We start from the raw sequence: 17,889 nt of genomic DNA, 5'->3' as shown, positions 1-17,889 counted from the left end.
CAGAGATTTACAAAGGGATTACAGAGCCTAAGCTTAGGCAGTTAGGCATCAAGTAGACTTGGCCTCCAAGGCTGGAACCATTTAGAGATTCTGACCCATTTGATCAAAACAAAAACAAAAAACAAACAAAAAAACGAAAATCAAAAACAAAAACAAAAACCACCAGATACTTGATGTTTTGATCCATAAACTCCTCGAGTCATTTGGATTTTTGTTCTGATAAACAATGATTTAGATCTCTTGGTGTCCAATTTCTGTTTTATCTAGCACATTGTTATCATCTTTTCCAGTTTTTCCTATATTTTCTCTTGTGATAATCGGTGTGGAGATGTGTATAACTTTTAGTGATTGACTTTGGAGTCCAATTGTTGTGAACCACTTTCCCATGGCGTCGAGCTACCACATGAGAGCCTCCACGTCTTCTGCTTCAGCTTCAAAATGGAAATACGACGTGTTTTTGAGTTTCAGGGGTTCAGATACCCGCAGGAACTTCACGGACCATTTATACGACAAACTGCAGTGTCGAGGAATCACAACTTTCAGGGACGACACAGAGCTTGAAAGAGGTACAACTCTTTCTTCGGAGCTCCTGGCTGCAATTGAACAATCAAGGTTTGCAGTGGTTGTTCTTTCGCCAAACTATGCTTCTTCCACTTGGTGCTTGCTAGAACTTGTCAAGATTGTTGCTTGCATGGGAGACGGGGGGTCTATTCTGCCAATCTTTTATGAAGTTGATCCCTCTGATGTGAGACATCAGAGAGGAAGCTTTGCCGAGGCCTTTGCTGAACATGAAGACAAGCTTTCTGGGGAAGACTTGAAGAAGGTGCAAGAGTGGGGAGATGCTTTAACAACAGTGGCCAATCTATCTGGATGGGATTCAAAGGATTATAGGTAACTAGCATTGTTCTTTTTATTAACATATATATATGCATCCACTTATGGGATAGAGATGTTGACCAACTAGCTTGTAGGCTCGGTTCTCTTCCCTTTGGTGGAAGAAAAACTTGTCTTTTATATGCTTTTATTATGCTGCATACAACATTCTACTCCATGAATATTGCAATTTGACAATTCATTACCTGAACTATCCAAACTATATATTTCAAAGTGGCATTATTCCCTAATTGTGCTTTGTAGGGGTTGTATGGATCAATGCCTCAATATAAGAGGTGTTTAGTGGGGGACAATATCAATGTTATGTGTCTATGTGATACCACTAGAAGTTAGTTTAGGGGTGGGCGCGGTGCGGTTCGGTCCGGTTTGAGGCCCAAACCGCATCCGCACCGTATTTTGCGGTTTGCCTTTTTTGGAACCGCAACCGAGTTTCTTCAGGCTGTACCGCATTTTTCGGTTACACCGAAATGCGGTTCGGTGCGGGCCGGTTACCGAATTTTTTAGGCCCATTAATAAGACCTTGTTTAATCAGCATTTGAGGCCCTAAAGCGAGGCCCAAACTGCTCAATACATCATCCAAAAATCAAAAGTTCATAGCTGCAAAACTCCAAAGTCTAAAAACATCCAAACTGCAAACTGCTAAAAAGACTCAAACATCAATTCTTCTAAAAAAAACATTCATGAAAGTGCAATTCAAAGTTCCAAAATCCAAAGTGTTGAACTGCAGTTCAACAATCAACAGTTCAACACTTCATGAAAACATCAATTCTGCAAAGTTCAAACTTCAAACTGCTGAAATTAAAACCAACAAGGCAAAGTGCAGTTCAACACGATACACACCATCAAACTTCATAGTTCATAGTTTCATACATAAAACCAAACAGGAAATAACAAACTGAAAGTCTAAAACATTACATGCCGGAAAATTGCTTCGGCCTCCATTATTCAATCTTCATCATCAGAATTCCCTTCGTCTGGATCTATCCAAGTATTCAACAATCCCAACAGAAAGCAACAAAATAGTAAATTACATCGAAAGTTAGAATTCGAAACAACGTTAACAAAATGCAATAAATCTGAAAGTTTTTCCAGTTTTTGAACTTACCAATTTCAAGTTTTTCCAACACAGCGTATAGCTCCATCTCATCTTTGGTGGGCTCCTTGTATGCATCAAAGCCTCCTCCCTTTAGCCAGTCACTCATGCAGACCAAAGCCTCAACCATCTTAGGGGTGAGTGATGCTCGGAAAGGATCCATAACTCTTTTTCCAAGGCTGAAGGCAGACTCCGAAGCCACGGTTGAAGCCGGTACAGCAAAGACATCCTTGGCTATTTTGGACAGAATAGGATATCTTGGAGCATTCTCCTTCCACCAGTCCAAAATATGGAATTTTGAATTGGAAGGGTCTTCTGAAGCCTCCAACAGATACTTGTCCAACTCATTCTTGATCACCACGACATCTTTCTTCTGCCTCAGAAGCTTGAACTGGTATAGGTTTGCTGCATGACTATCATCTTGTTCTTGCACAGATGTAGACTTGATCCTTGGCATTGTGACATCCCTTGAAGCTGCTGCTGCCACTGGATCAGATTCTACAAATCAAAAAAATAGTTGCGATTAGTGTATCATTATTAAAATAGCAAGGTTATAGAGCAAAAATATACAACTAAATAACTAATATTCTCTATACATTTTTACCTTCATATTCTCTATACAGGTTATGCAATGCATCCCTCACTTCATCGATCATCAGACTTTGTAAAGTCTGATCTGCTTGCAGCTTCGGGAAGAAGAACTCAAGATACAACAGCTTGTATCTTGGATCTAAAACCACGGCAATGATCAAAATCTTGTTTAAATCCTCAAGATGCAGCCAATACTTGTCAAACTTCTTTTTCATCGAGCTTGCAATATTAACTAATAAAGGATCATCACTGCTCATGCACTTCTCCATCTCACCCACGATTGTGCACATCCAAAGCAAAGGCTCATTTGAAGTTACAAACTTTGTGGCACTAAATTTCAGGATGGCTTCATAGAAAATTTTTAGGAACTTGACGAGCCTTGCTGCCTTATCCCAATCAGCAGCTTTAGGGGGCCCTTCTCTCTTATTTCCACCCACTCTCTCTTGGAAATAGTTCTCAAACTGCTGGTCTTCATCCTCAAGCCTCGCAAAGGCCTTCTTATACTTCACAGCGATATCCAACATAAATTATGTTGAATTCCATCGGGTGCAAACATCTAAAGGAACAATTCCTCCCTTATGCTCAGTCTTTTCTTGAGCTGCACACTTCCTAAACTTATCTAGCCTTGCCGGTGAAGATCTAATGTACTTTACCGAATTTCGAATGCCATCAATGGAGGAGTCTAGCTCCTCCATTCCATCCCTCACAATGAGGTTTAGAATATGGCAGCAACATCTCAAATGCAGAAAAGAACCTCCCAACACCAACTTGTCCCAATTTCCTATCTTCTCCTTCATGTAATCTAAAGCAACCTAATTTGGACTTGCATTGCCCACAACTATCGTAAAAACCCTCTCAATCCCCCACTTTATCAAACACGATTCAACTAGCTTTCCTATGGTTTTCCCCTTGTGATTTGGAATCACACAGAAATTCAAAATCCTCTTATGCAGCCTCCATTTTGAATCAATAAAGTGCGCTGTCAACACCATGTAGTTGATGTTTTGGATACTTGTCCAAGTATCCGTAGTCAGCGACACTCTCTGCTCATTAGCAACAAGAAATCCCCTAATCCTCTCCCTCTCTGCCTCATACAACTTCAAAACATCCCTAGCTATTGTTCTCCTAGAAGGTGGCTTAAATAGAGGCTAAGTCACCTTCATGAATTCTTTAAAACCTTCATTCTCAACAAAAGAAAATGGCAGTTCATCACGAACCACCATTTTCGCACAAGCTAGCCTAGATACACGCTTTTCATAACTCAGAGCAATTAAATTACCTCCACTTTCTGCGCTATCAAAGGTCAGGAACTTCTGCTTCTTGTTGGGGACATAAATGGGACACTTTCGACACTGGTGGAGCAAATGGTTCCTCATTGCTGATGTGCCATTGCTTCTGGTGTCGCTGGCATATGTCTGGGGGCAGTACTTGCACTTTGAACGAGCTGGCTTCATGATACTCCCATCAGGATTCTTGCACTTCTCAAAATGTGCCCACACGACTGAAGTGTTCTTCCTCTTGACTGAACTCCCATCAGGGTCGGTTGGAACTGGTGGTATTGGTGGAAGTCCTGGAACTGCTGGAACTGGTACTGCACCTTGATCAACTGTAGGCTGAGGAGTTGGTGTGGGAGTAGTTCGACTGGTTCCAATACTGGAATCTGCAGTTGGAGTTGCTGTCCCTGTAGGAGTCGGAGTTGCGCTAATCCCTTCCATAATCTGTAGGAGTGGGCATAATAATCTGCATATACAAAACAGAAGCCCCAATGAGTCAGCTAAACCCAGAACAACAATGAAGCTCAGAAACCCTAATTTCAAATTTCCATTTTTATCATAAAGCCCCAAATCAATATTGAAACTCAAAACCTTATTAAGAATATCGAAACCAGAGTTTTAATAAAAAGCCCCAAATCGCATTTCGAAACCCTCATTTGATTTTGAATTTTTGATTGTGATAAGTTTTCTAGAAGAACAATCTAAAGTCTAAACATCTAAACATCGATCTTCAAGCTCAGTAAATCAATCAGAGATTTAGAGAAGAGATTTAGAGAGCTTACCCTCGCAGGCTCTCGGCCGAGAGAGAAGATGGGATCGGAGCAGATCGGAGCAGATGGGTCGAGAGAGATTGAGAGAGTTGGGAGAGGTCGAGAGAGATCGAGAGAGTTGGGAGAGGTCGAGAGAGTTTTTTTCTTTTCTGAAGAGAGACTGAGAGAGTGTTTTGGCAAATGAGGTCGTGCGGCCAGGTTTTGAGAGTATTAACCTATTAGGGTTTCTGCGGATCGAGTGCATACAAGTCTATGTAAGCTTGGTTTATGACCAATCATAATTAGACAAGTAATAAAATTAATTCAAAAATTAAATTAAATAAAAATGCGGTTCGGGCGGTTTAACTCGGGCGGTTTAACACCTGGATCCGATTCCGAACCATTATGAACCGGTTCGGTTCGGTGAGACGTCAAAACGACACCATTTTCAGTCGGTTCGGTTACCGATCCGGAAAATTCGGTGCGGTCGGGTCGGTTACCGAATTTCCGGTTTGTTATGCCCACTCCTAAGTTAGTTAATTGTCTTCTCTATGGCGTTGGTCCATATAAAGCTTAAACATTATTTTGAAAGCATCGATCAATGATTGAGTTCAGCTAAATAGTTCCTTAATTGATAGTTTCGTGTTCCTGCCCAGTTATTGTTTTCTTTTTCTTATAGATATGAAACAGAGCTTATCAAAGAGATTGTGGAAGCGCTATGGAAAAAAGTACATCCTACATTTGCATCATCAGAGTCCTCAGAGAATTTGGTCGGAATTGATTCCAAGCTGATTGAAATAGATTTTCTTTTAGAAAAAAAAGCAAAGGGTGTCTGCTTTCTAGGAATATGGGGTATGTGTGGGATTGGGAAGACAACCCTTGCTAGACTTGTTTATCACAGAATCTCTCATCATTTTGAAATTAGCATATTTCTTCCTGATGTCAGAGAGGTTTCTACAACACACGGTCTAGTTAATCTACAACAAAATCTTCTTTGCCAGATACTGAAGGAAAAAAACATTCAAGTATGGGATGTTGATGATGGAATGACCAAGATAAAGTGCTGTTTTTATAATAAAAAGGTTCTACTAGTTCTTGATGATGTGGATCAATTAGACCAACTGGAAAACTTGGCCGGAGAAGAAGACTGGTTTGGTTCAGGAAGCATAGTTATCGTTACAACAAGAGATCAACGTTTACTAGTCTTGCATGGTATAGAAACACAATACAAAAGCAAGGGATTAAATGAGTACGAAGCTCTTCAGCTCTTTAGTTGGAAAGCCTTTAAGAAAGATTATCCTGAAGAAGGTTATAGGGAACTGTCCAAGAGTATCTTGGATTATGCTAGAGGCCTTCCATTAGCTCTTAAGATTCTGGGATCTTTTCTGTGTAAGAGAGACCGAGGTGATTGGGAAAGTACAGTAGCCAAGCTAAAGAAAGCTCCTATTGATCAAGCACTGTTTAAAACACTCAAAATAAGTTATGATGGATTAGATAACATGAGCCAACAAGTTTTTCTCGATGTTGCATGTTTCCTCAAGGGGAATGACAAAGAACGAGTAATTCGAATACTAGATAGCTTTTTTGGCTTTGACACTAGTATCATGGCAAGTGTTCTCATTGAGAAATCCCTGTTAACCATTTTTGACAACTGTGTGGATATGCATGATCTGATACAAGAAATGGGAAGGGAAATTGTCCGTTTGGAGTCTGAGCAAGAGCCTGGCCAACGCAGTCAGTTGTGGCTTTGGGACGACATTTTTCATGTACTCAAAGAGAACACGGTAAGAGGTTATGCAGATATACCAAGCTTGGATAAAAGTATATATGAATTTCTTTAACACAATAGTTTTCACTATTATGGAATTAATTCCTCTTATTCTCAATTGATAGGGAACAGAAGCAATTAGAAGCATAGCCATATGCTTGCCTAAGGTGGAAGAGTTCGATTGGAATCCAAAAGCCTTCTCTAAGATGTCTAAACTGAAGTTTCTCAAAATGCAAAATTTGGTTCTATGTCAAGGCCCTGAATATCTTCCTGATGCCATAAGGGTTCTTGAATGGGCTTGGTATCCATCAAAATCTCTTCCACCAAATTTTCAGCCGGTGGAACTTATTGAGATTATTCTGCATCATAGCAAAATTGAGCAGCTTTGGCATGGAATAAAGGTTTGTAAGTCTCCTTATATCCAATTGTCGTGTTTATTTGATTCTTGAATAGATTGTTTTGGAAGCTAACTGATCTACCATAATATTAATTTGCGTGTTTCACAGTACTTGGAGAAGTTGACAGTTATGGATCTTAGCTACTCCGAGAACTTGACAATGACCCCAGATTTCACAGGTATGCCAAACCTTGAGAGGCTGGTTCTTGAAGGTTGTACAAATTTAGTTGACATTCATCCATCAATCATATCTCTCAGAAGGCTTAAAGTTTTAAATTTTAAGAACTGCCAAAGTATTCAGAGAATTCCAGGTGGATTAGAAATGGATTCTCTTGAACTAATTGATCTTTCTGGCTGCTCAAAAGTGGATATACTTCCACAATTTGTCAGACGGATCCAAAAGTTATCAGAACTTTTTTTAAGAGGAATTGGCATGCTAAAGTTTGAACTATCATTTCATTCAGTCAGTCCTCACCGGCTGAGTCTGGTATTGGCTTCTTTCAAACATTTCTGTTCTCTGAAAGAATTACATCTCAATGACTGCAAACTTGGTGAAGGAGATATTCCCGATGATATTGGTTGTTTGTCCTCCTTAGAAAACTTGGATCTTAGTGTCAACAATTTTGTCAGCCTTCCTGCCAGCCTTAGTCGGCTTTCTAAGTTGAAGTATTTGAACTTGGATGATTGCAAGAGGCTCCAACAATTGCCAGACCTTCCATTATTTAGCGGCACATGTCATGTCACCGCGGACAACTGTATATCCTTAAAAAAGTTTCCAGATCCACCAGACCTGTGCAAATTATGGAAACTATCCTTCAACTTTATTAACTGCTGTAGCCTCGAAGACGGAGGAAGTTGTTATATAATACGTTCACTTCTACAGCGGTTCCTTCAGGTCAGCTCTCTCTCTCTCTCTCTGTCTCTCTCACACACACACACACACATAGTTGTTTGATACGATCGTTTGTATGGTGCAGGAACCCCCTCCTTTTTTTGAGATGTTCAGTATAGTCATTCCTGGAAATGATATTCCTTGCTGGTTCAAACATCGAATTGTGGGAGATACGGTACTGGACTGTTCTTCACCTAGTAGTATGTGGATCGGATTTGCTCTATGTGTTCTTTTTGGAGCTGAAGAAAACCCAGGTGTCCCTGGTGAAGATCATGATTTCGAACCTCATGCAAAAGCAATTTCGTGTTGTTGGAAGCCCGGTGTTTTTTTTTTACCCAGTCTCAGTTTCGATCTAAACCAAGTTCTTAAGTCGGATCACATTTGTTTATTCCTTTTGCCTTCAAAACATTATCTTGAAAACATTGGTTTTCTTTTGGAAACCACGTGTGCTAAGAAAAGCAACGCATGCTTGAAGGTGAAGGGGTGCGGGGTTCGTGCTCTGTACAAGCAAGACCTGAAAGAACTCGTAGAACTCAACTTAAGAATGAATCGATACAATGGAGTTTCTGATAGGAATTTGGGTTGTATGATGAACAAACCCCCTCTTTTTACTGAGGAGTTCAGTTTCGTATTTTCTGGAAATGACATTCCTGAGTGGTTCGAAACTAGTGCGGAGAGCAACAGGGTGAACATAGACCGACCTTGTATTTCATGTAGTAGTACGTGGATGGGGTTTGCTTTGTGTGTTCTCTTTGGAGCTGAAGAAAACCCTGGTGCCCTTTGTGAAGATCGTGATTTAGAACCTCATGTACACAAAATTTCATGTCGTTGGATGCTCTCCTATGGCTCCATTGTTTTGAAACTAGAACAAGTTGTTCAGTTATCAGATCACCTCTGTGTATTTTTCGTTCCTGGGGATAAATGTCTGCTTACATGGAGATGGTTTACGTTTAAATTCAGAACCAGGTGTGCTAACAGGAACGCATGCCTGAAGGTGAAAGGGTGCGGGATCCGTAGTTTGTACATGCAGGACTTGAAAGAGCCCAACATAAGAGAGAACCAATACAACGTGTCTAAGAGGGATGGGGTTGCAGATTGGATCGAACAACTGAGATCGTCAATAAACTGATGCCGTGTAGTTTGGTGAGTATCCTTCTCTATTACAACCTTTATTGCTAGTTATACGGTTATACCTATATCTTTACCTGCAAATCCCAACACCTTGAATTTGTAACTATTTAGTTGTTTACTTGTTACATGGGTTAATGGATGGTTCTTTTTGAATCCCAAAATCAACTAAAGTATTCTAAAAGTTGAAATCAATTAACTATGTTTATTTCTCCTCCAGATGGGATACAAGTCCCGAATTTTTTAATTTTTAGACTGATTTTTATTTTTTGTTCTAAATCTTCGTGATTTATGTTGTGTGGTGAGTGCAGGCCATCAAGAAGTTGACATCAACGATAGCATGTCGAGAATTGAGAAAGAAGAGTTGCTGCGAGCTCAAGAATAGTAATCAACTATAGTTGATTCAACCTCAAGTCCAACATTGTTGGCACTGTGAGCTAGTTTTTATTTATGATGCATGCATCAGAGTGATTTTAGATTTTTTATTTTTTGGATAATGAGTGATTTTAGATTGAATTAATTGAAAATACAGTTTTGTTTTTGGATGGGATTGAAAGTACAACTTACACCGTTTTGTTTACCCTTTTGTGTAACTGCCCTTTAGATCCCTTTGTAGATTGTGATCTGTTTCCTTTTATCTTAGTTTTTCAACTCTTTCGGCTGCGGATCGGAAGAGTTTTCGATAATTACGATTTAATGTTCTTTGTGTGTCCGAGACTAGAAAATTTAGGTATTCTTTGATCGCGATCGTTACTGGCAACCCCTAAGTTCACTGATTTTGGTTTGATGTTATTCATTCATATTTGTACAACGAGATATTCTTAGGTAGGGCTGGCGTGCCACATGGCGGTGCGCTTAATCAATCATTGCCTATACAGGGAGGTGTTTTGGATATTTCATTATAATAGGTTGTTTTAGAATACAATTAAAAAATAGAGAGACGTGACCACGTGGGTGGTACGTTTGCCCTATCTAAGAATTTCTCTTGTACAAATTGATATCGTTATTTGTGACGTCTCTCAATGTGGCTTAAGTTGTGTTTATAAGGGCCTAACTGATATGGGTCTTGTAGTTTTTATTTCATTTTGTTTGGTTTGATTGGCCCAAAATGGATAATTTGTAATACTTATTGTTTTATTTTTTATCCAAATGAGTTCATTGAACTAAATTCAAAGTACAAATCTGGGCCTATGCAGATCTTAAAATAACTATGCAACTAATCTGATTACATGGATGTTCCCCTGGTCAGTAGCTGATCAGGGATGATATGGTCGGTCAACTATTGTCCGATTTTAATCGGACGGTTGACAACTCTCTAGCTTTTTAAAAGATGAGATCTGTCAACCGTCCGATTGAAATCAGACAGTAGTTGATCATATCATCCCTGGTCAGTAGCTGACCAGGGGAACGGCACTCATCTGAATAATGTATGAAATTTTCTTTGATAAAAATAAAATTAATAGAGATTGTTAATCGAAATATGAATTTCGTTTAATGATCTACTTTCTCATTTATCAAAAAAAAAAAAAAAAAGACCCAGTTTCTCACTAAGGTCTGATCCTCAAACCTCAATCACTTGGATCAAACCATATCAGTCTTTCACAAAGTCAAGGTCATCTGGCAGAGACCAAATAATTTTGTCGTCCCCTGTCCACCCTTCCTTATTTCCCTTTCAGAGCTCCTTCCTCCCTATCTCTGTATAATTTCTTTCCAATTTCCGTGCCACTGTCATCTTCTTCTTCCTATTCTATTGTAATTTATCAGTGTGGAGCAGAATTCCGATGGCGTCGAGCTACAGACTGAGAGCCTCCACGTCTGCTTCATCATCTGCTCGGTGGAAATACGACGTGTTCCTGAGTTTCAGGGGTGAAGATACCCGCAAGAAGTTCACGGACCATTTATACGACAAATTGCAGTGGCGGGGAATCACAACTTTCAGAGACGACCCAAATCTTCAGAGAGGTACAACTATCTCTCCAGATCTCCTGGCTGCAATTGAACAATCAAGGTTCGCAGTGGTTGTTCTCTCGCCAAATTATGCTTCTTCCAAATGGTGCTTGCTCGAACTCGCAAAGATTGTTCAATGCATGGGTGACAGGGGAACTATTCTGCCAATCTTTTATGAAGTGGATCCCTCTAATGTAACCACTTCCCTCTAATGTAAGACATCAGAAACGGAGCTTTGCAGAGGCCTTTGCTGAACACCAAAAAAATTTTGGGGAGGACTCAAACAAGGTGCAAGAGTGGAGAGATGCTTTGACAAAAGTGGCTAATCTCGCTGGCTGGACTTCAAATAACTATAGGTAATTTTCATCAATACCAAGTGCTAATTGAATGTTCTATCATAGGCATGTGTACTCTATTTCGGATACGCTATTTCAAAGTTAAACACATGAGATAGAGTTACGGACCAGCTATCTTAGCCAACTAGCTAGTATTAATTTCTCTTTACTCTGCTACACTGTAATATGCTGCATATGGCGATTTCTGAAGAGTATTCAGGGATGGATCTGGAAGAGCTTTAGGATCGAGTTAGTAATAGCTTGGTCTATGTAGAGCTTCAACTTTATTCACTATCAGTCTATCAGCTTAGACTTGGTTGTTTCTTGTTCCTCATATTTGGTTCTATCTGTTTTTGGTTGAAAAAGTGTTATCTTTTGAATAATAGTATACGTTTATATAATCCTGCTCAATTACTGTTTTCTTCTTCTTATAGGTATGAAACTGAGCTTATCAAAGAGATTGTGGAAGCACTGTGGCAGAAAGTTCATCCTACATTTGCATTATCAGAGTCCATAGAGCATTTAGTCGGAATTGATTCCAAATTGATGGAAATAGAGTTTCTTTTAGATACAAGTGCAAATGATGTTTGCTTTATAGGAATATGGGGTATGGGTGGGATCGGGAAGACAACCCTTGCCAGACTTGTTTATCACAGAATTTCCCATCATTTTGAAGTTGGCATATTTCTTACTGATGTCAGACAAGTTTCTGCAAAACATCTACAAGAACAACTTCTTTGCCAGATCTTGAAGGAAATAAATGTTGAAGTACGAGATGTATATGATGGAATGACCAAGATAAAGACATGTTTATTCAATAAAAAGGTTCTTCTAGTTATTGATGATGTGGATCAGTTAGAACAACTGGAAATGTTGGCTCGAGAAAAAGACTGGTTTGGTTCAGGAAGCATAATTATCGTTACAACAAGAGATCAACGTTTACTAGACTCACGTGATATAGAGAGACAATATAAGAGCAAGGGATTAAATGAGCTTGAAGCTCTTCAGCTCTTTAGTTGGAAAGCATTTAAGAAAGATAAACCTGAAGAAGGTTACAGGGAACTGTCTGAGAGTATCTTGGATTATGCCAAGGGCCTTCCGTTAGCTCTTAAGATTTTGGGATCTAGCTTTTCTGTATAAGAGAGACCGAGGTGATTGGGAAAGTACATTAGCCAAGCTAAAGAAAGCTCCTATTGATCAAGCACTGTTTAAATCACTCAGAATAAGTTATGATGGATTAGATAAGATAAGCCAAGAAGTTTTTCTCGATGTTGCATGTTTCCTCAAGGGGAATGACAAAGAACGAGTAATTCAAATACTAGATAGCCTTTTTGGCTTTGACACTAGTATCATGTTAAGTGTTCTCATTGAGAAATCCCTGTTAACCATGTTTGACAACTGTGTGAATATGCATGATTTGATACAAGAAATGGGAAGACAAATTGTCCGTTTGGAGTCTAAAAAAAAGCCTGGGCAACACAGTCATTTGTGGCTTCGTGACGACATCTTTCGTGTATTGAAACAAAATACGGTAAGTGGTTATGCAGAAATAACAAGCTTGGACAAAATTATGATTTCTATGGCACGGTTTAAATTGAACTATTATTGAATTAACTCTATGTCTTATTCAAATCAGGGAACAGAAACAATCAGAAGCATAGCCTTATGCTTGCCTAAAGTGGAAGAGTTAGCCTGGAATCCCAATGCCTTCCATATGATGTCTGAACTGAAGTTTCTCAAGATTCAAAATTTGGTTCTATTTCAAGGCCCTAAATGTCTTCCTGATGACATAAGGGTCCTCGAATGGAATTTGTATCCATCAAAGTCTCTTCCAGCAGATTTTCAGCCGGTGGAACTTTTTGAGCTTACTCTGCATCATAGCAAAATTGATCAGATTTGGCATGGAAGAAAGGTTGTTTATAAATTACCTTGTATCCATTTCTTTACAATTTGATCCTCTAATAAATTGTTTTGCAAGCTAACTGATTTACAATATTTTATATTTTCTTCACAGCACTTGGAGAAGTTGACAATTATTGATCTTAGCTACTCTGAGAATTTGACAATGTCCCCTGAGAAATATTCCGAATCTTGAGAGGCTGATTCTTGAAGGTTGTACAAATTTAGTTGCCATTCATCCATCAATTACATCTCTCAGAAGACTTAAAATTTTGAATTTTAAGAAGTGCTGAAGCATTAAGAGTCTTCCAAGTGAATTAGAAATTGATTCTCTTGAAAGAGTTGATCTTTCTGGCTGCTCAAATGTGGATATATTTCCACGATTCGTGTTGCAGATGAAAACATTATCAGAACTTTCTTTTGGTGGAATTGGCATGCAAAGTTCCGATGTATCATCATGTTATTCAGTAGGTCATCATCACCCACTGAGTCCGGTATTAGCTTCTTTGAAAAAATTTCTGTTTTTTGAAGGGATTAAATCTAAATGGCTGCAAACTAGGTGAAGGAGCAATTCCTGATGATATTGGTTGTTTGTCCTCCGTAGAAGAATTGGATCTTAGTGTTAACAATTTTGTCAGCCTTCCTGCAAGCATTAGTCGGCTATCGAAGCTCAAGTGTTTAAACTTGGCAGATTGTAAAAGGCTTAAACAATTGCCACGCCTTCCATCATTTAGTGGCACATGTCATGTTACCGCGGACAACTGTATATCCATATCCTTAAAAAAGTTTCCAGATCCACCAGACTTGTGTGCAAATTATGGAAACTATCCTTCAACTTTATCAATTGCTGCAGCATAGGATCCAGAATTGAAGACAAGGGTGTATATGAAAGTAGTAATGAAACCATGGAGCCGATGTGGGAAACCATGCCGCCGATGTGGGACGCGGTGGGGTCTACCATCCCTTTTAGTGGAGGTAGGGTTGAAGATGACAGTGAAGATAATGGTGTAATATATTCCATGATACAGCGGTTCAGTCAGGTCTCTCTCTCTCTCTCTCTCATGACTTGTATGGTGCAGGTAACCCGTCCTTTTTTTGAGATTTTCAGTATTGTAATTCCTGGAAATAGTATTCCTGGGTGGTTCAAAAATCGCAGGCAGGGAGACTCAGTGAGACAGGCGCCACCAGATTGTTCTTCATGTAGAAGTAAGTGGATCGGGTTTGCTCTATGTGTTATTTTTGGGGCTGAAGAAAACCCGAGTGCCTTTGGTGAAGATCATGCAAAGACAATTTCGTGTTCTTGGAAGCCTGGTCTTTTTATACCCGCCAGTTTCAGTTTAAATCTAAACCATGTAGTTAAGTCAGATCACCTTTGTGTATTCCTTTTGCCTTCGAAGCATTATCCGGAGTATACTAATTCAACGGATCCAAAATTCATCGATTTTTTTTTCGGAGCCGACTCAGGTTTGAAGGTGAAGAAGTGTGGTGTCCGTACTCTCTACCAGAAATTAGTAGACCTTGACGAGGTAGTGGAAGACCTTGACGAGCTAGTGGAAGACCTTGACGATCTAGAGGAAGAGTTTTTCGAGCAAGAAATGGAATACCTTGCCTTAAGAACAGACCAATACAGTAGAAGCATTCGTATGGTGCTGGAACCCCCTCCTTTTTATGAGATGTTCAGTAGTGTAATTCCTGGAAATGACATTCCTGTGTGGTTCAAAACTAGAAGGAAGCCTGGAAATGACATTCCTGTGTGGTTCGAAACTAGAAGGAAGCGAGCAGACTCAGTGAGCCAAGTGCGCCCATGTCTTTCATGTTGGAATACGTGGATAGGGTTCGCTTTCTGTGTTCTTTTTGAAGCTGAAGAAATCTCAGGTGAATTTCCAAGTGTTGTGCTCCATTGAAGGAGGGTGGTCTTGGAGTTCGTAATATTATGGCTCTTAATAAGGCTTTCCTCCTAAAAAAAAAAAGGGAAAATTACTGGTCCCCCCTTTAACTTTTGGTGCGTCGACAGTTCAGTCCATGTTATTCCAATTTTAACAGATAACTCCTCAAACATTCAAATTTCACACAATTTAATCCAAAATTACCATTTTACCCCTCACTTATTTTTTTTTGTTTTTTTTATTCTTCTCTCTCTCTCTTTTATACATATGTATATATATATATATGTGTGTGTGTGTGTGTGTGTATATATATTTTTTATTCTTCTCTCTCTTTATATATATATATGTGTGTGTGTGTGTGTGTGTGTGTGTGTGTGAGTATATATGTATGTATATGTGTGTGTGTGTGTGTATTTTTATTCTTCTCTCTCTTTTTATATATATTTATATGTATATATGTGTGTGTGTACATATACATATATATATATATATATATATATATATATATATATATATATGCAGATATATGTATGTATATATATATATCTAATGTGTTTATGTATTTGGTAAGTCTATATACTATGTTTATGTTTCATATTATAAAAAAATTTCACAACTTTTATATATCTAATGTGTGTGTCTATATATATATATATATATATATATATATATATATATATATATATATATATATATATGTATGTATATGTATATGTATATGTAGATATATAAATATATGTATAATTTTATACATATACGTATATGTAGATATATAAATATATGTATAATTTTATACATATGTGTGTGTATATATATAATGTATATGTGTGTGTGTGTGTGTGTATATATATATATGTATATGTATATGTATATGTAGATATATATATATATGTATATGTATATGTATATGTATATGTAGATATATATATATATATATATATATATATATATATATGTATGTATGTATGTATGTATATGTAGATATATGTATATATATGTGTGTGTGTGTGTTAGATATATAAAAAAATAAGTGAGGGGTAAAATGGTAATTTTGGATCAAATTGTGTGAAATTTGAATGTTTGGGGAGTTATCTGTTAAAATTGAAATAACAGGGACTGAACTGTCGACGCACCAAAAGTTAAAGGGGGGACCAGTAATTTCCCAAAAAAAAAAAAAAAAAAAAAAAAAAAAATTTTGGGCTTTCCTCCTACACCAGCGGCTGCTTTTTTTTCTGCTCGGTTTCTTCAACGTTCAGGTCAGCCATGTTCTTACTATAAAAAATCATCTATTTGGCCTGGCATGCGACCCTTGTTTATGGATATTTTCTACAACTCTAAATGGTTAGTGGGCAATGGTCGATCAATTGATTTTTGGCATGGTAATTGGCTTAATGGTTCAGTTGTTGATAGATTGGGTATTGTGCATCCGCTTGGCAAATTATTATGTGCCAAAGTTTCTGATTTCATCAGAGATGGCTCTTGGTATTGCTCTACAAATTTGATTGCTGATCTTTCTGCACTTTGTCAGAAATTTCAGCTGTTAGACTTCCTTATTCAGACATGGAGGATAAGCTGGTGTGGTTGGATTCTTCTGATGGGGGTTTATCTTTATCTATAGCCTATGAGTTCAAGAGGAGTAAACAGGCAATTGTTCTTTGGGATAGATGGGTTTGGCGTCAATGCTTTCGTCCTCGAAACTCTGTTACTTTATGGAAATTTCTTCATGGTAAGCTTTTAACAGATGATCTCTTACTTCAGCGAGGCTTTTCTTTTGCTTCTATGTGCTCTCTCTGTCATGCATCTGCTGAGACTGCCCACCACCATTTTTTTGAGTGCTCTTTCTCTATGAAGGTATGGTCTGCAGTTTTATCTTGGTTTAAAGTCAGTATTCATTTCCTGGATATATATGATTTCTTCTCTTACCCACTGCAACATGGTTTTGGTACTCAATTGCAATTGCTATGGTGGGGAATGATGGGAGCTGGCTTCTACTCTCTTTGGGAGGCTAGAAATTCTATCCGTTTTGATGGGCGTCGCTTAACTACTGATTATTTGATTCGCTCTATCAAGCAGCAAATTCGAGAGGTTGATTCTTGGGGTTTAGGAATTATGCGTAACTCAGTAGATGAGCTTTGTATTTTCAGTGCTCTTAGAATCAGCGGTAGAGCCTCAAGATCACATCAAATTCGTGAGGTAAATTGGCATGCTCCTTGTGCTTTTCAATTAAAGGTTAATACAGATGGTGCTGCTCGTGGGACGCCTGGACTCGCGGGCTATGGAGGTATTTTTCGTGATCACTTGGGTAATTGTATGGGTTGTTTTGCTGGTTCCTTGGGTATTGCTACTGCCCTAGAAGCAGAGCTTCAAGCCATTATTCATGCAGTTTCAATAGCATCAGGAAAATGATGGACTTCTCTCTGGATTGAGTGTGATTCAGCGGTAGCAATTCACTTTCTTGCCAATAAAAATTACTCAGCCCCTTGGCGTCTAAGTGTTGATTGGGTCAATTGTTGTACCATTCTCTCCTCTATGCAGATTCAGTTTTCACATATTTATCGAGAAGGGAATCAAGTGGCTGATTGCTTAGCTAACTATGGGGTGGATCATGAGGGGCATTATTGGTGGGACTCTTGCCCTCCTTGTGCATCAGCTGCCTTTGTTCACAATCTGCAAGGGTTACCGAATTTCCGTATTAGCTAATTCTGAAGTGCTTGATTGATTTCATGCAACGGTGGTTTCTGCTGCATGATTGCTCTATTCATTAGTTCGTAACTATTTTAGCTCAGTGCTCACTTTGAGTACTTTATTTCATTTTGTTTTCAGAGAGGTTTTGGTTCTTGTCCCTCTCTCTCTTCTTGTGTTTTCTTTTCCTTTTTTAATAAAATAGAATAGAGGGATGGGCGGTGGGTTCCCGGTTGCGATGGCCCCCTTTCTTTCGAGATTGTGGGTGGGTGCCAGTCACCCCATATCGGCTGTCGCAGAGGAACTAATATCGCCTAATCCTCTATTTAATTGCTAAAAAAAAAAAAAAAAAAT

The 17,889-nt window shown here is 38.6% G+C and overlaps 2 protein-coding genes and 1 pseudogene across 2 annotated transcripts; all 3 read left to right on the top strand.

The window, feature by feature from the left end:
• The first annotated feature begins 323 nt into the window (after positions 1-323).
• On the top strand, positions 324-9,317 carry LOC133740475 (TMV resistance protein N-like). The gene is made up of 6 exons (XM_062168451.1): positions 324-891; positions 5,281-6,385; positions 6,495-6,770; positions 6,876-7,661; positions 7,744-8,801; positions 9,098-9,317. Exons 1-5 carry the CDS (start codon positions 386-388, stop codon positions 8,785-8,787), a joined length of 3,717 nt encoding a protein of 1,238 aa, XP_062024435.1. The 5' UTR covers positions 324-385; the 3' UTR covers positions 8,788-8,801; positions 9,098-9,317.
• Positions 9,318-10,373: 1,056 nt separating this feature from the next.
• LOC133716592 (disease resistance protein RPV1-like) lies at positions 10,374-15,166 on the top strand (annotated as a pseudogene).
• Positions 15,167-16,205: 1,039 nt separating this feature from the next.
• On the top strand, positions 16,206-17,259 carry LOC133740388 (uncharacterized). The gene is made up of 3 exons (XM_062168365.1): positions 16,206-16,335; positions 16,382-16,579; positions 16,718-17,259. The coding sequence occupies exons 1-3, from the start codon at positions 16,206-16,208 to the stop codon at positions 17,257-17,259; spliced, it is 870 nt and encodes a 289-aa protein (XP_062024349.1).
• Positions 17,260-17,889: the final 630 nt, after the last annotated feature.

This window comes from Rosa rugosa, chromosome 1 (genome assembly GCF_958449725.1).
Source record: "Rosa rugosa chromosome 1, drRosRugo1.1, whole genome shotgun sequence".
Lineage (NCBI taxonomy): Eukaryota > Viridiplantae > Streptophyta > Magnoliopsida > Rosales > Rosaceae > Rosa > Rosa rugosa.
The sequence above is the reverse complement of the archived record's forward strand: the minus strand, read 5'-3'. Positions and strand labels throughout refer to the sequence as shown.

Excerpts from the sequence above, each read along its gene's own strand:
- LOC133740388 (XM_062168365.1), top strand. The coding sequence starts at position 16,206 with ATGGTCGATCAATTGATTTTTGGCATGGTAATTGGCTTAATGGTTCAG. Across the intron at positions 16,336-16,381 it reads TTCATCAGAGATGGCTCTTG|AAATTTCAGCTGTTAGACTT; the intron begins GTATTGCTCTAC and ends GCACTTTGTCAG. Across the intron at positions 16,580-16,717 it reads TTTATGGAAATTTCTTCATG|TTTTATCTTGGTTTAAAGTC; the intron begins GTAAGCTTTTAA and ends TATGGTCTGCAG.
- LOC133740475 (XM_062168451.1), top strand. The coding sequence starts at position 386 with ATGGCGTCGAGCTACCACATGAGAGCCTCCACGTCTTCTGCTTCAGCT. Across the intron at positions 892-5,280 it reads TGGGATTCAAAGGATTATAG|ATATGAAACAGAGCTTATCA; the intron begins GTAACTAGCATT and ends TTTTTCTTATAG. Across the intron at positions 7,662-7,743 it reads TTCTACAGCGGTTCCTTCAG|GAACCCCCTCCTTTTTTTGA; the intron begins GTCAGCTCTCTC and ends TGTATGGTGCAG.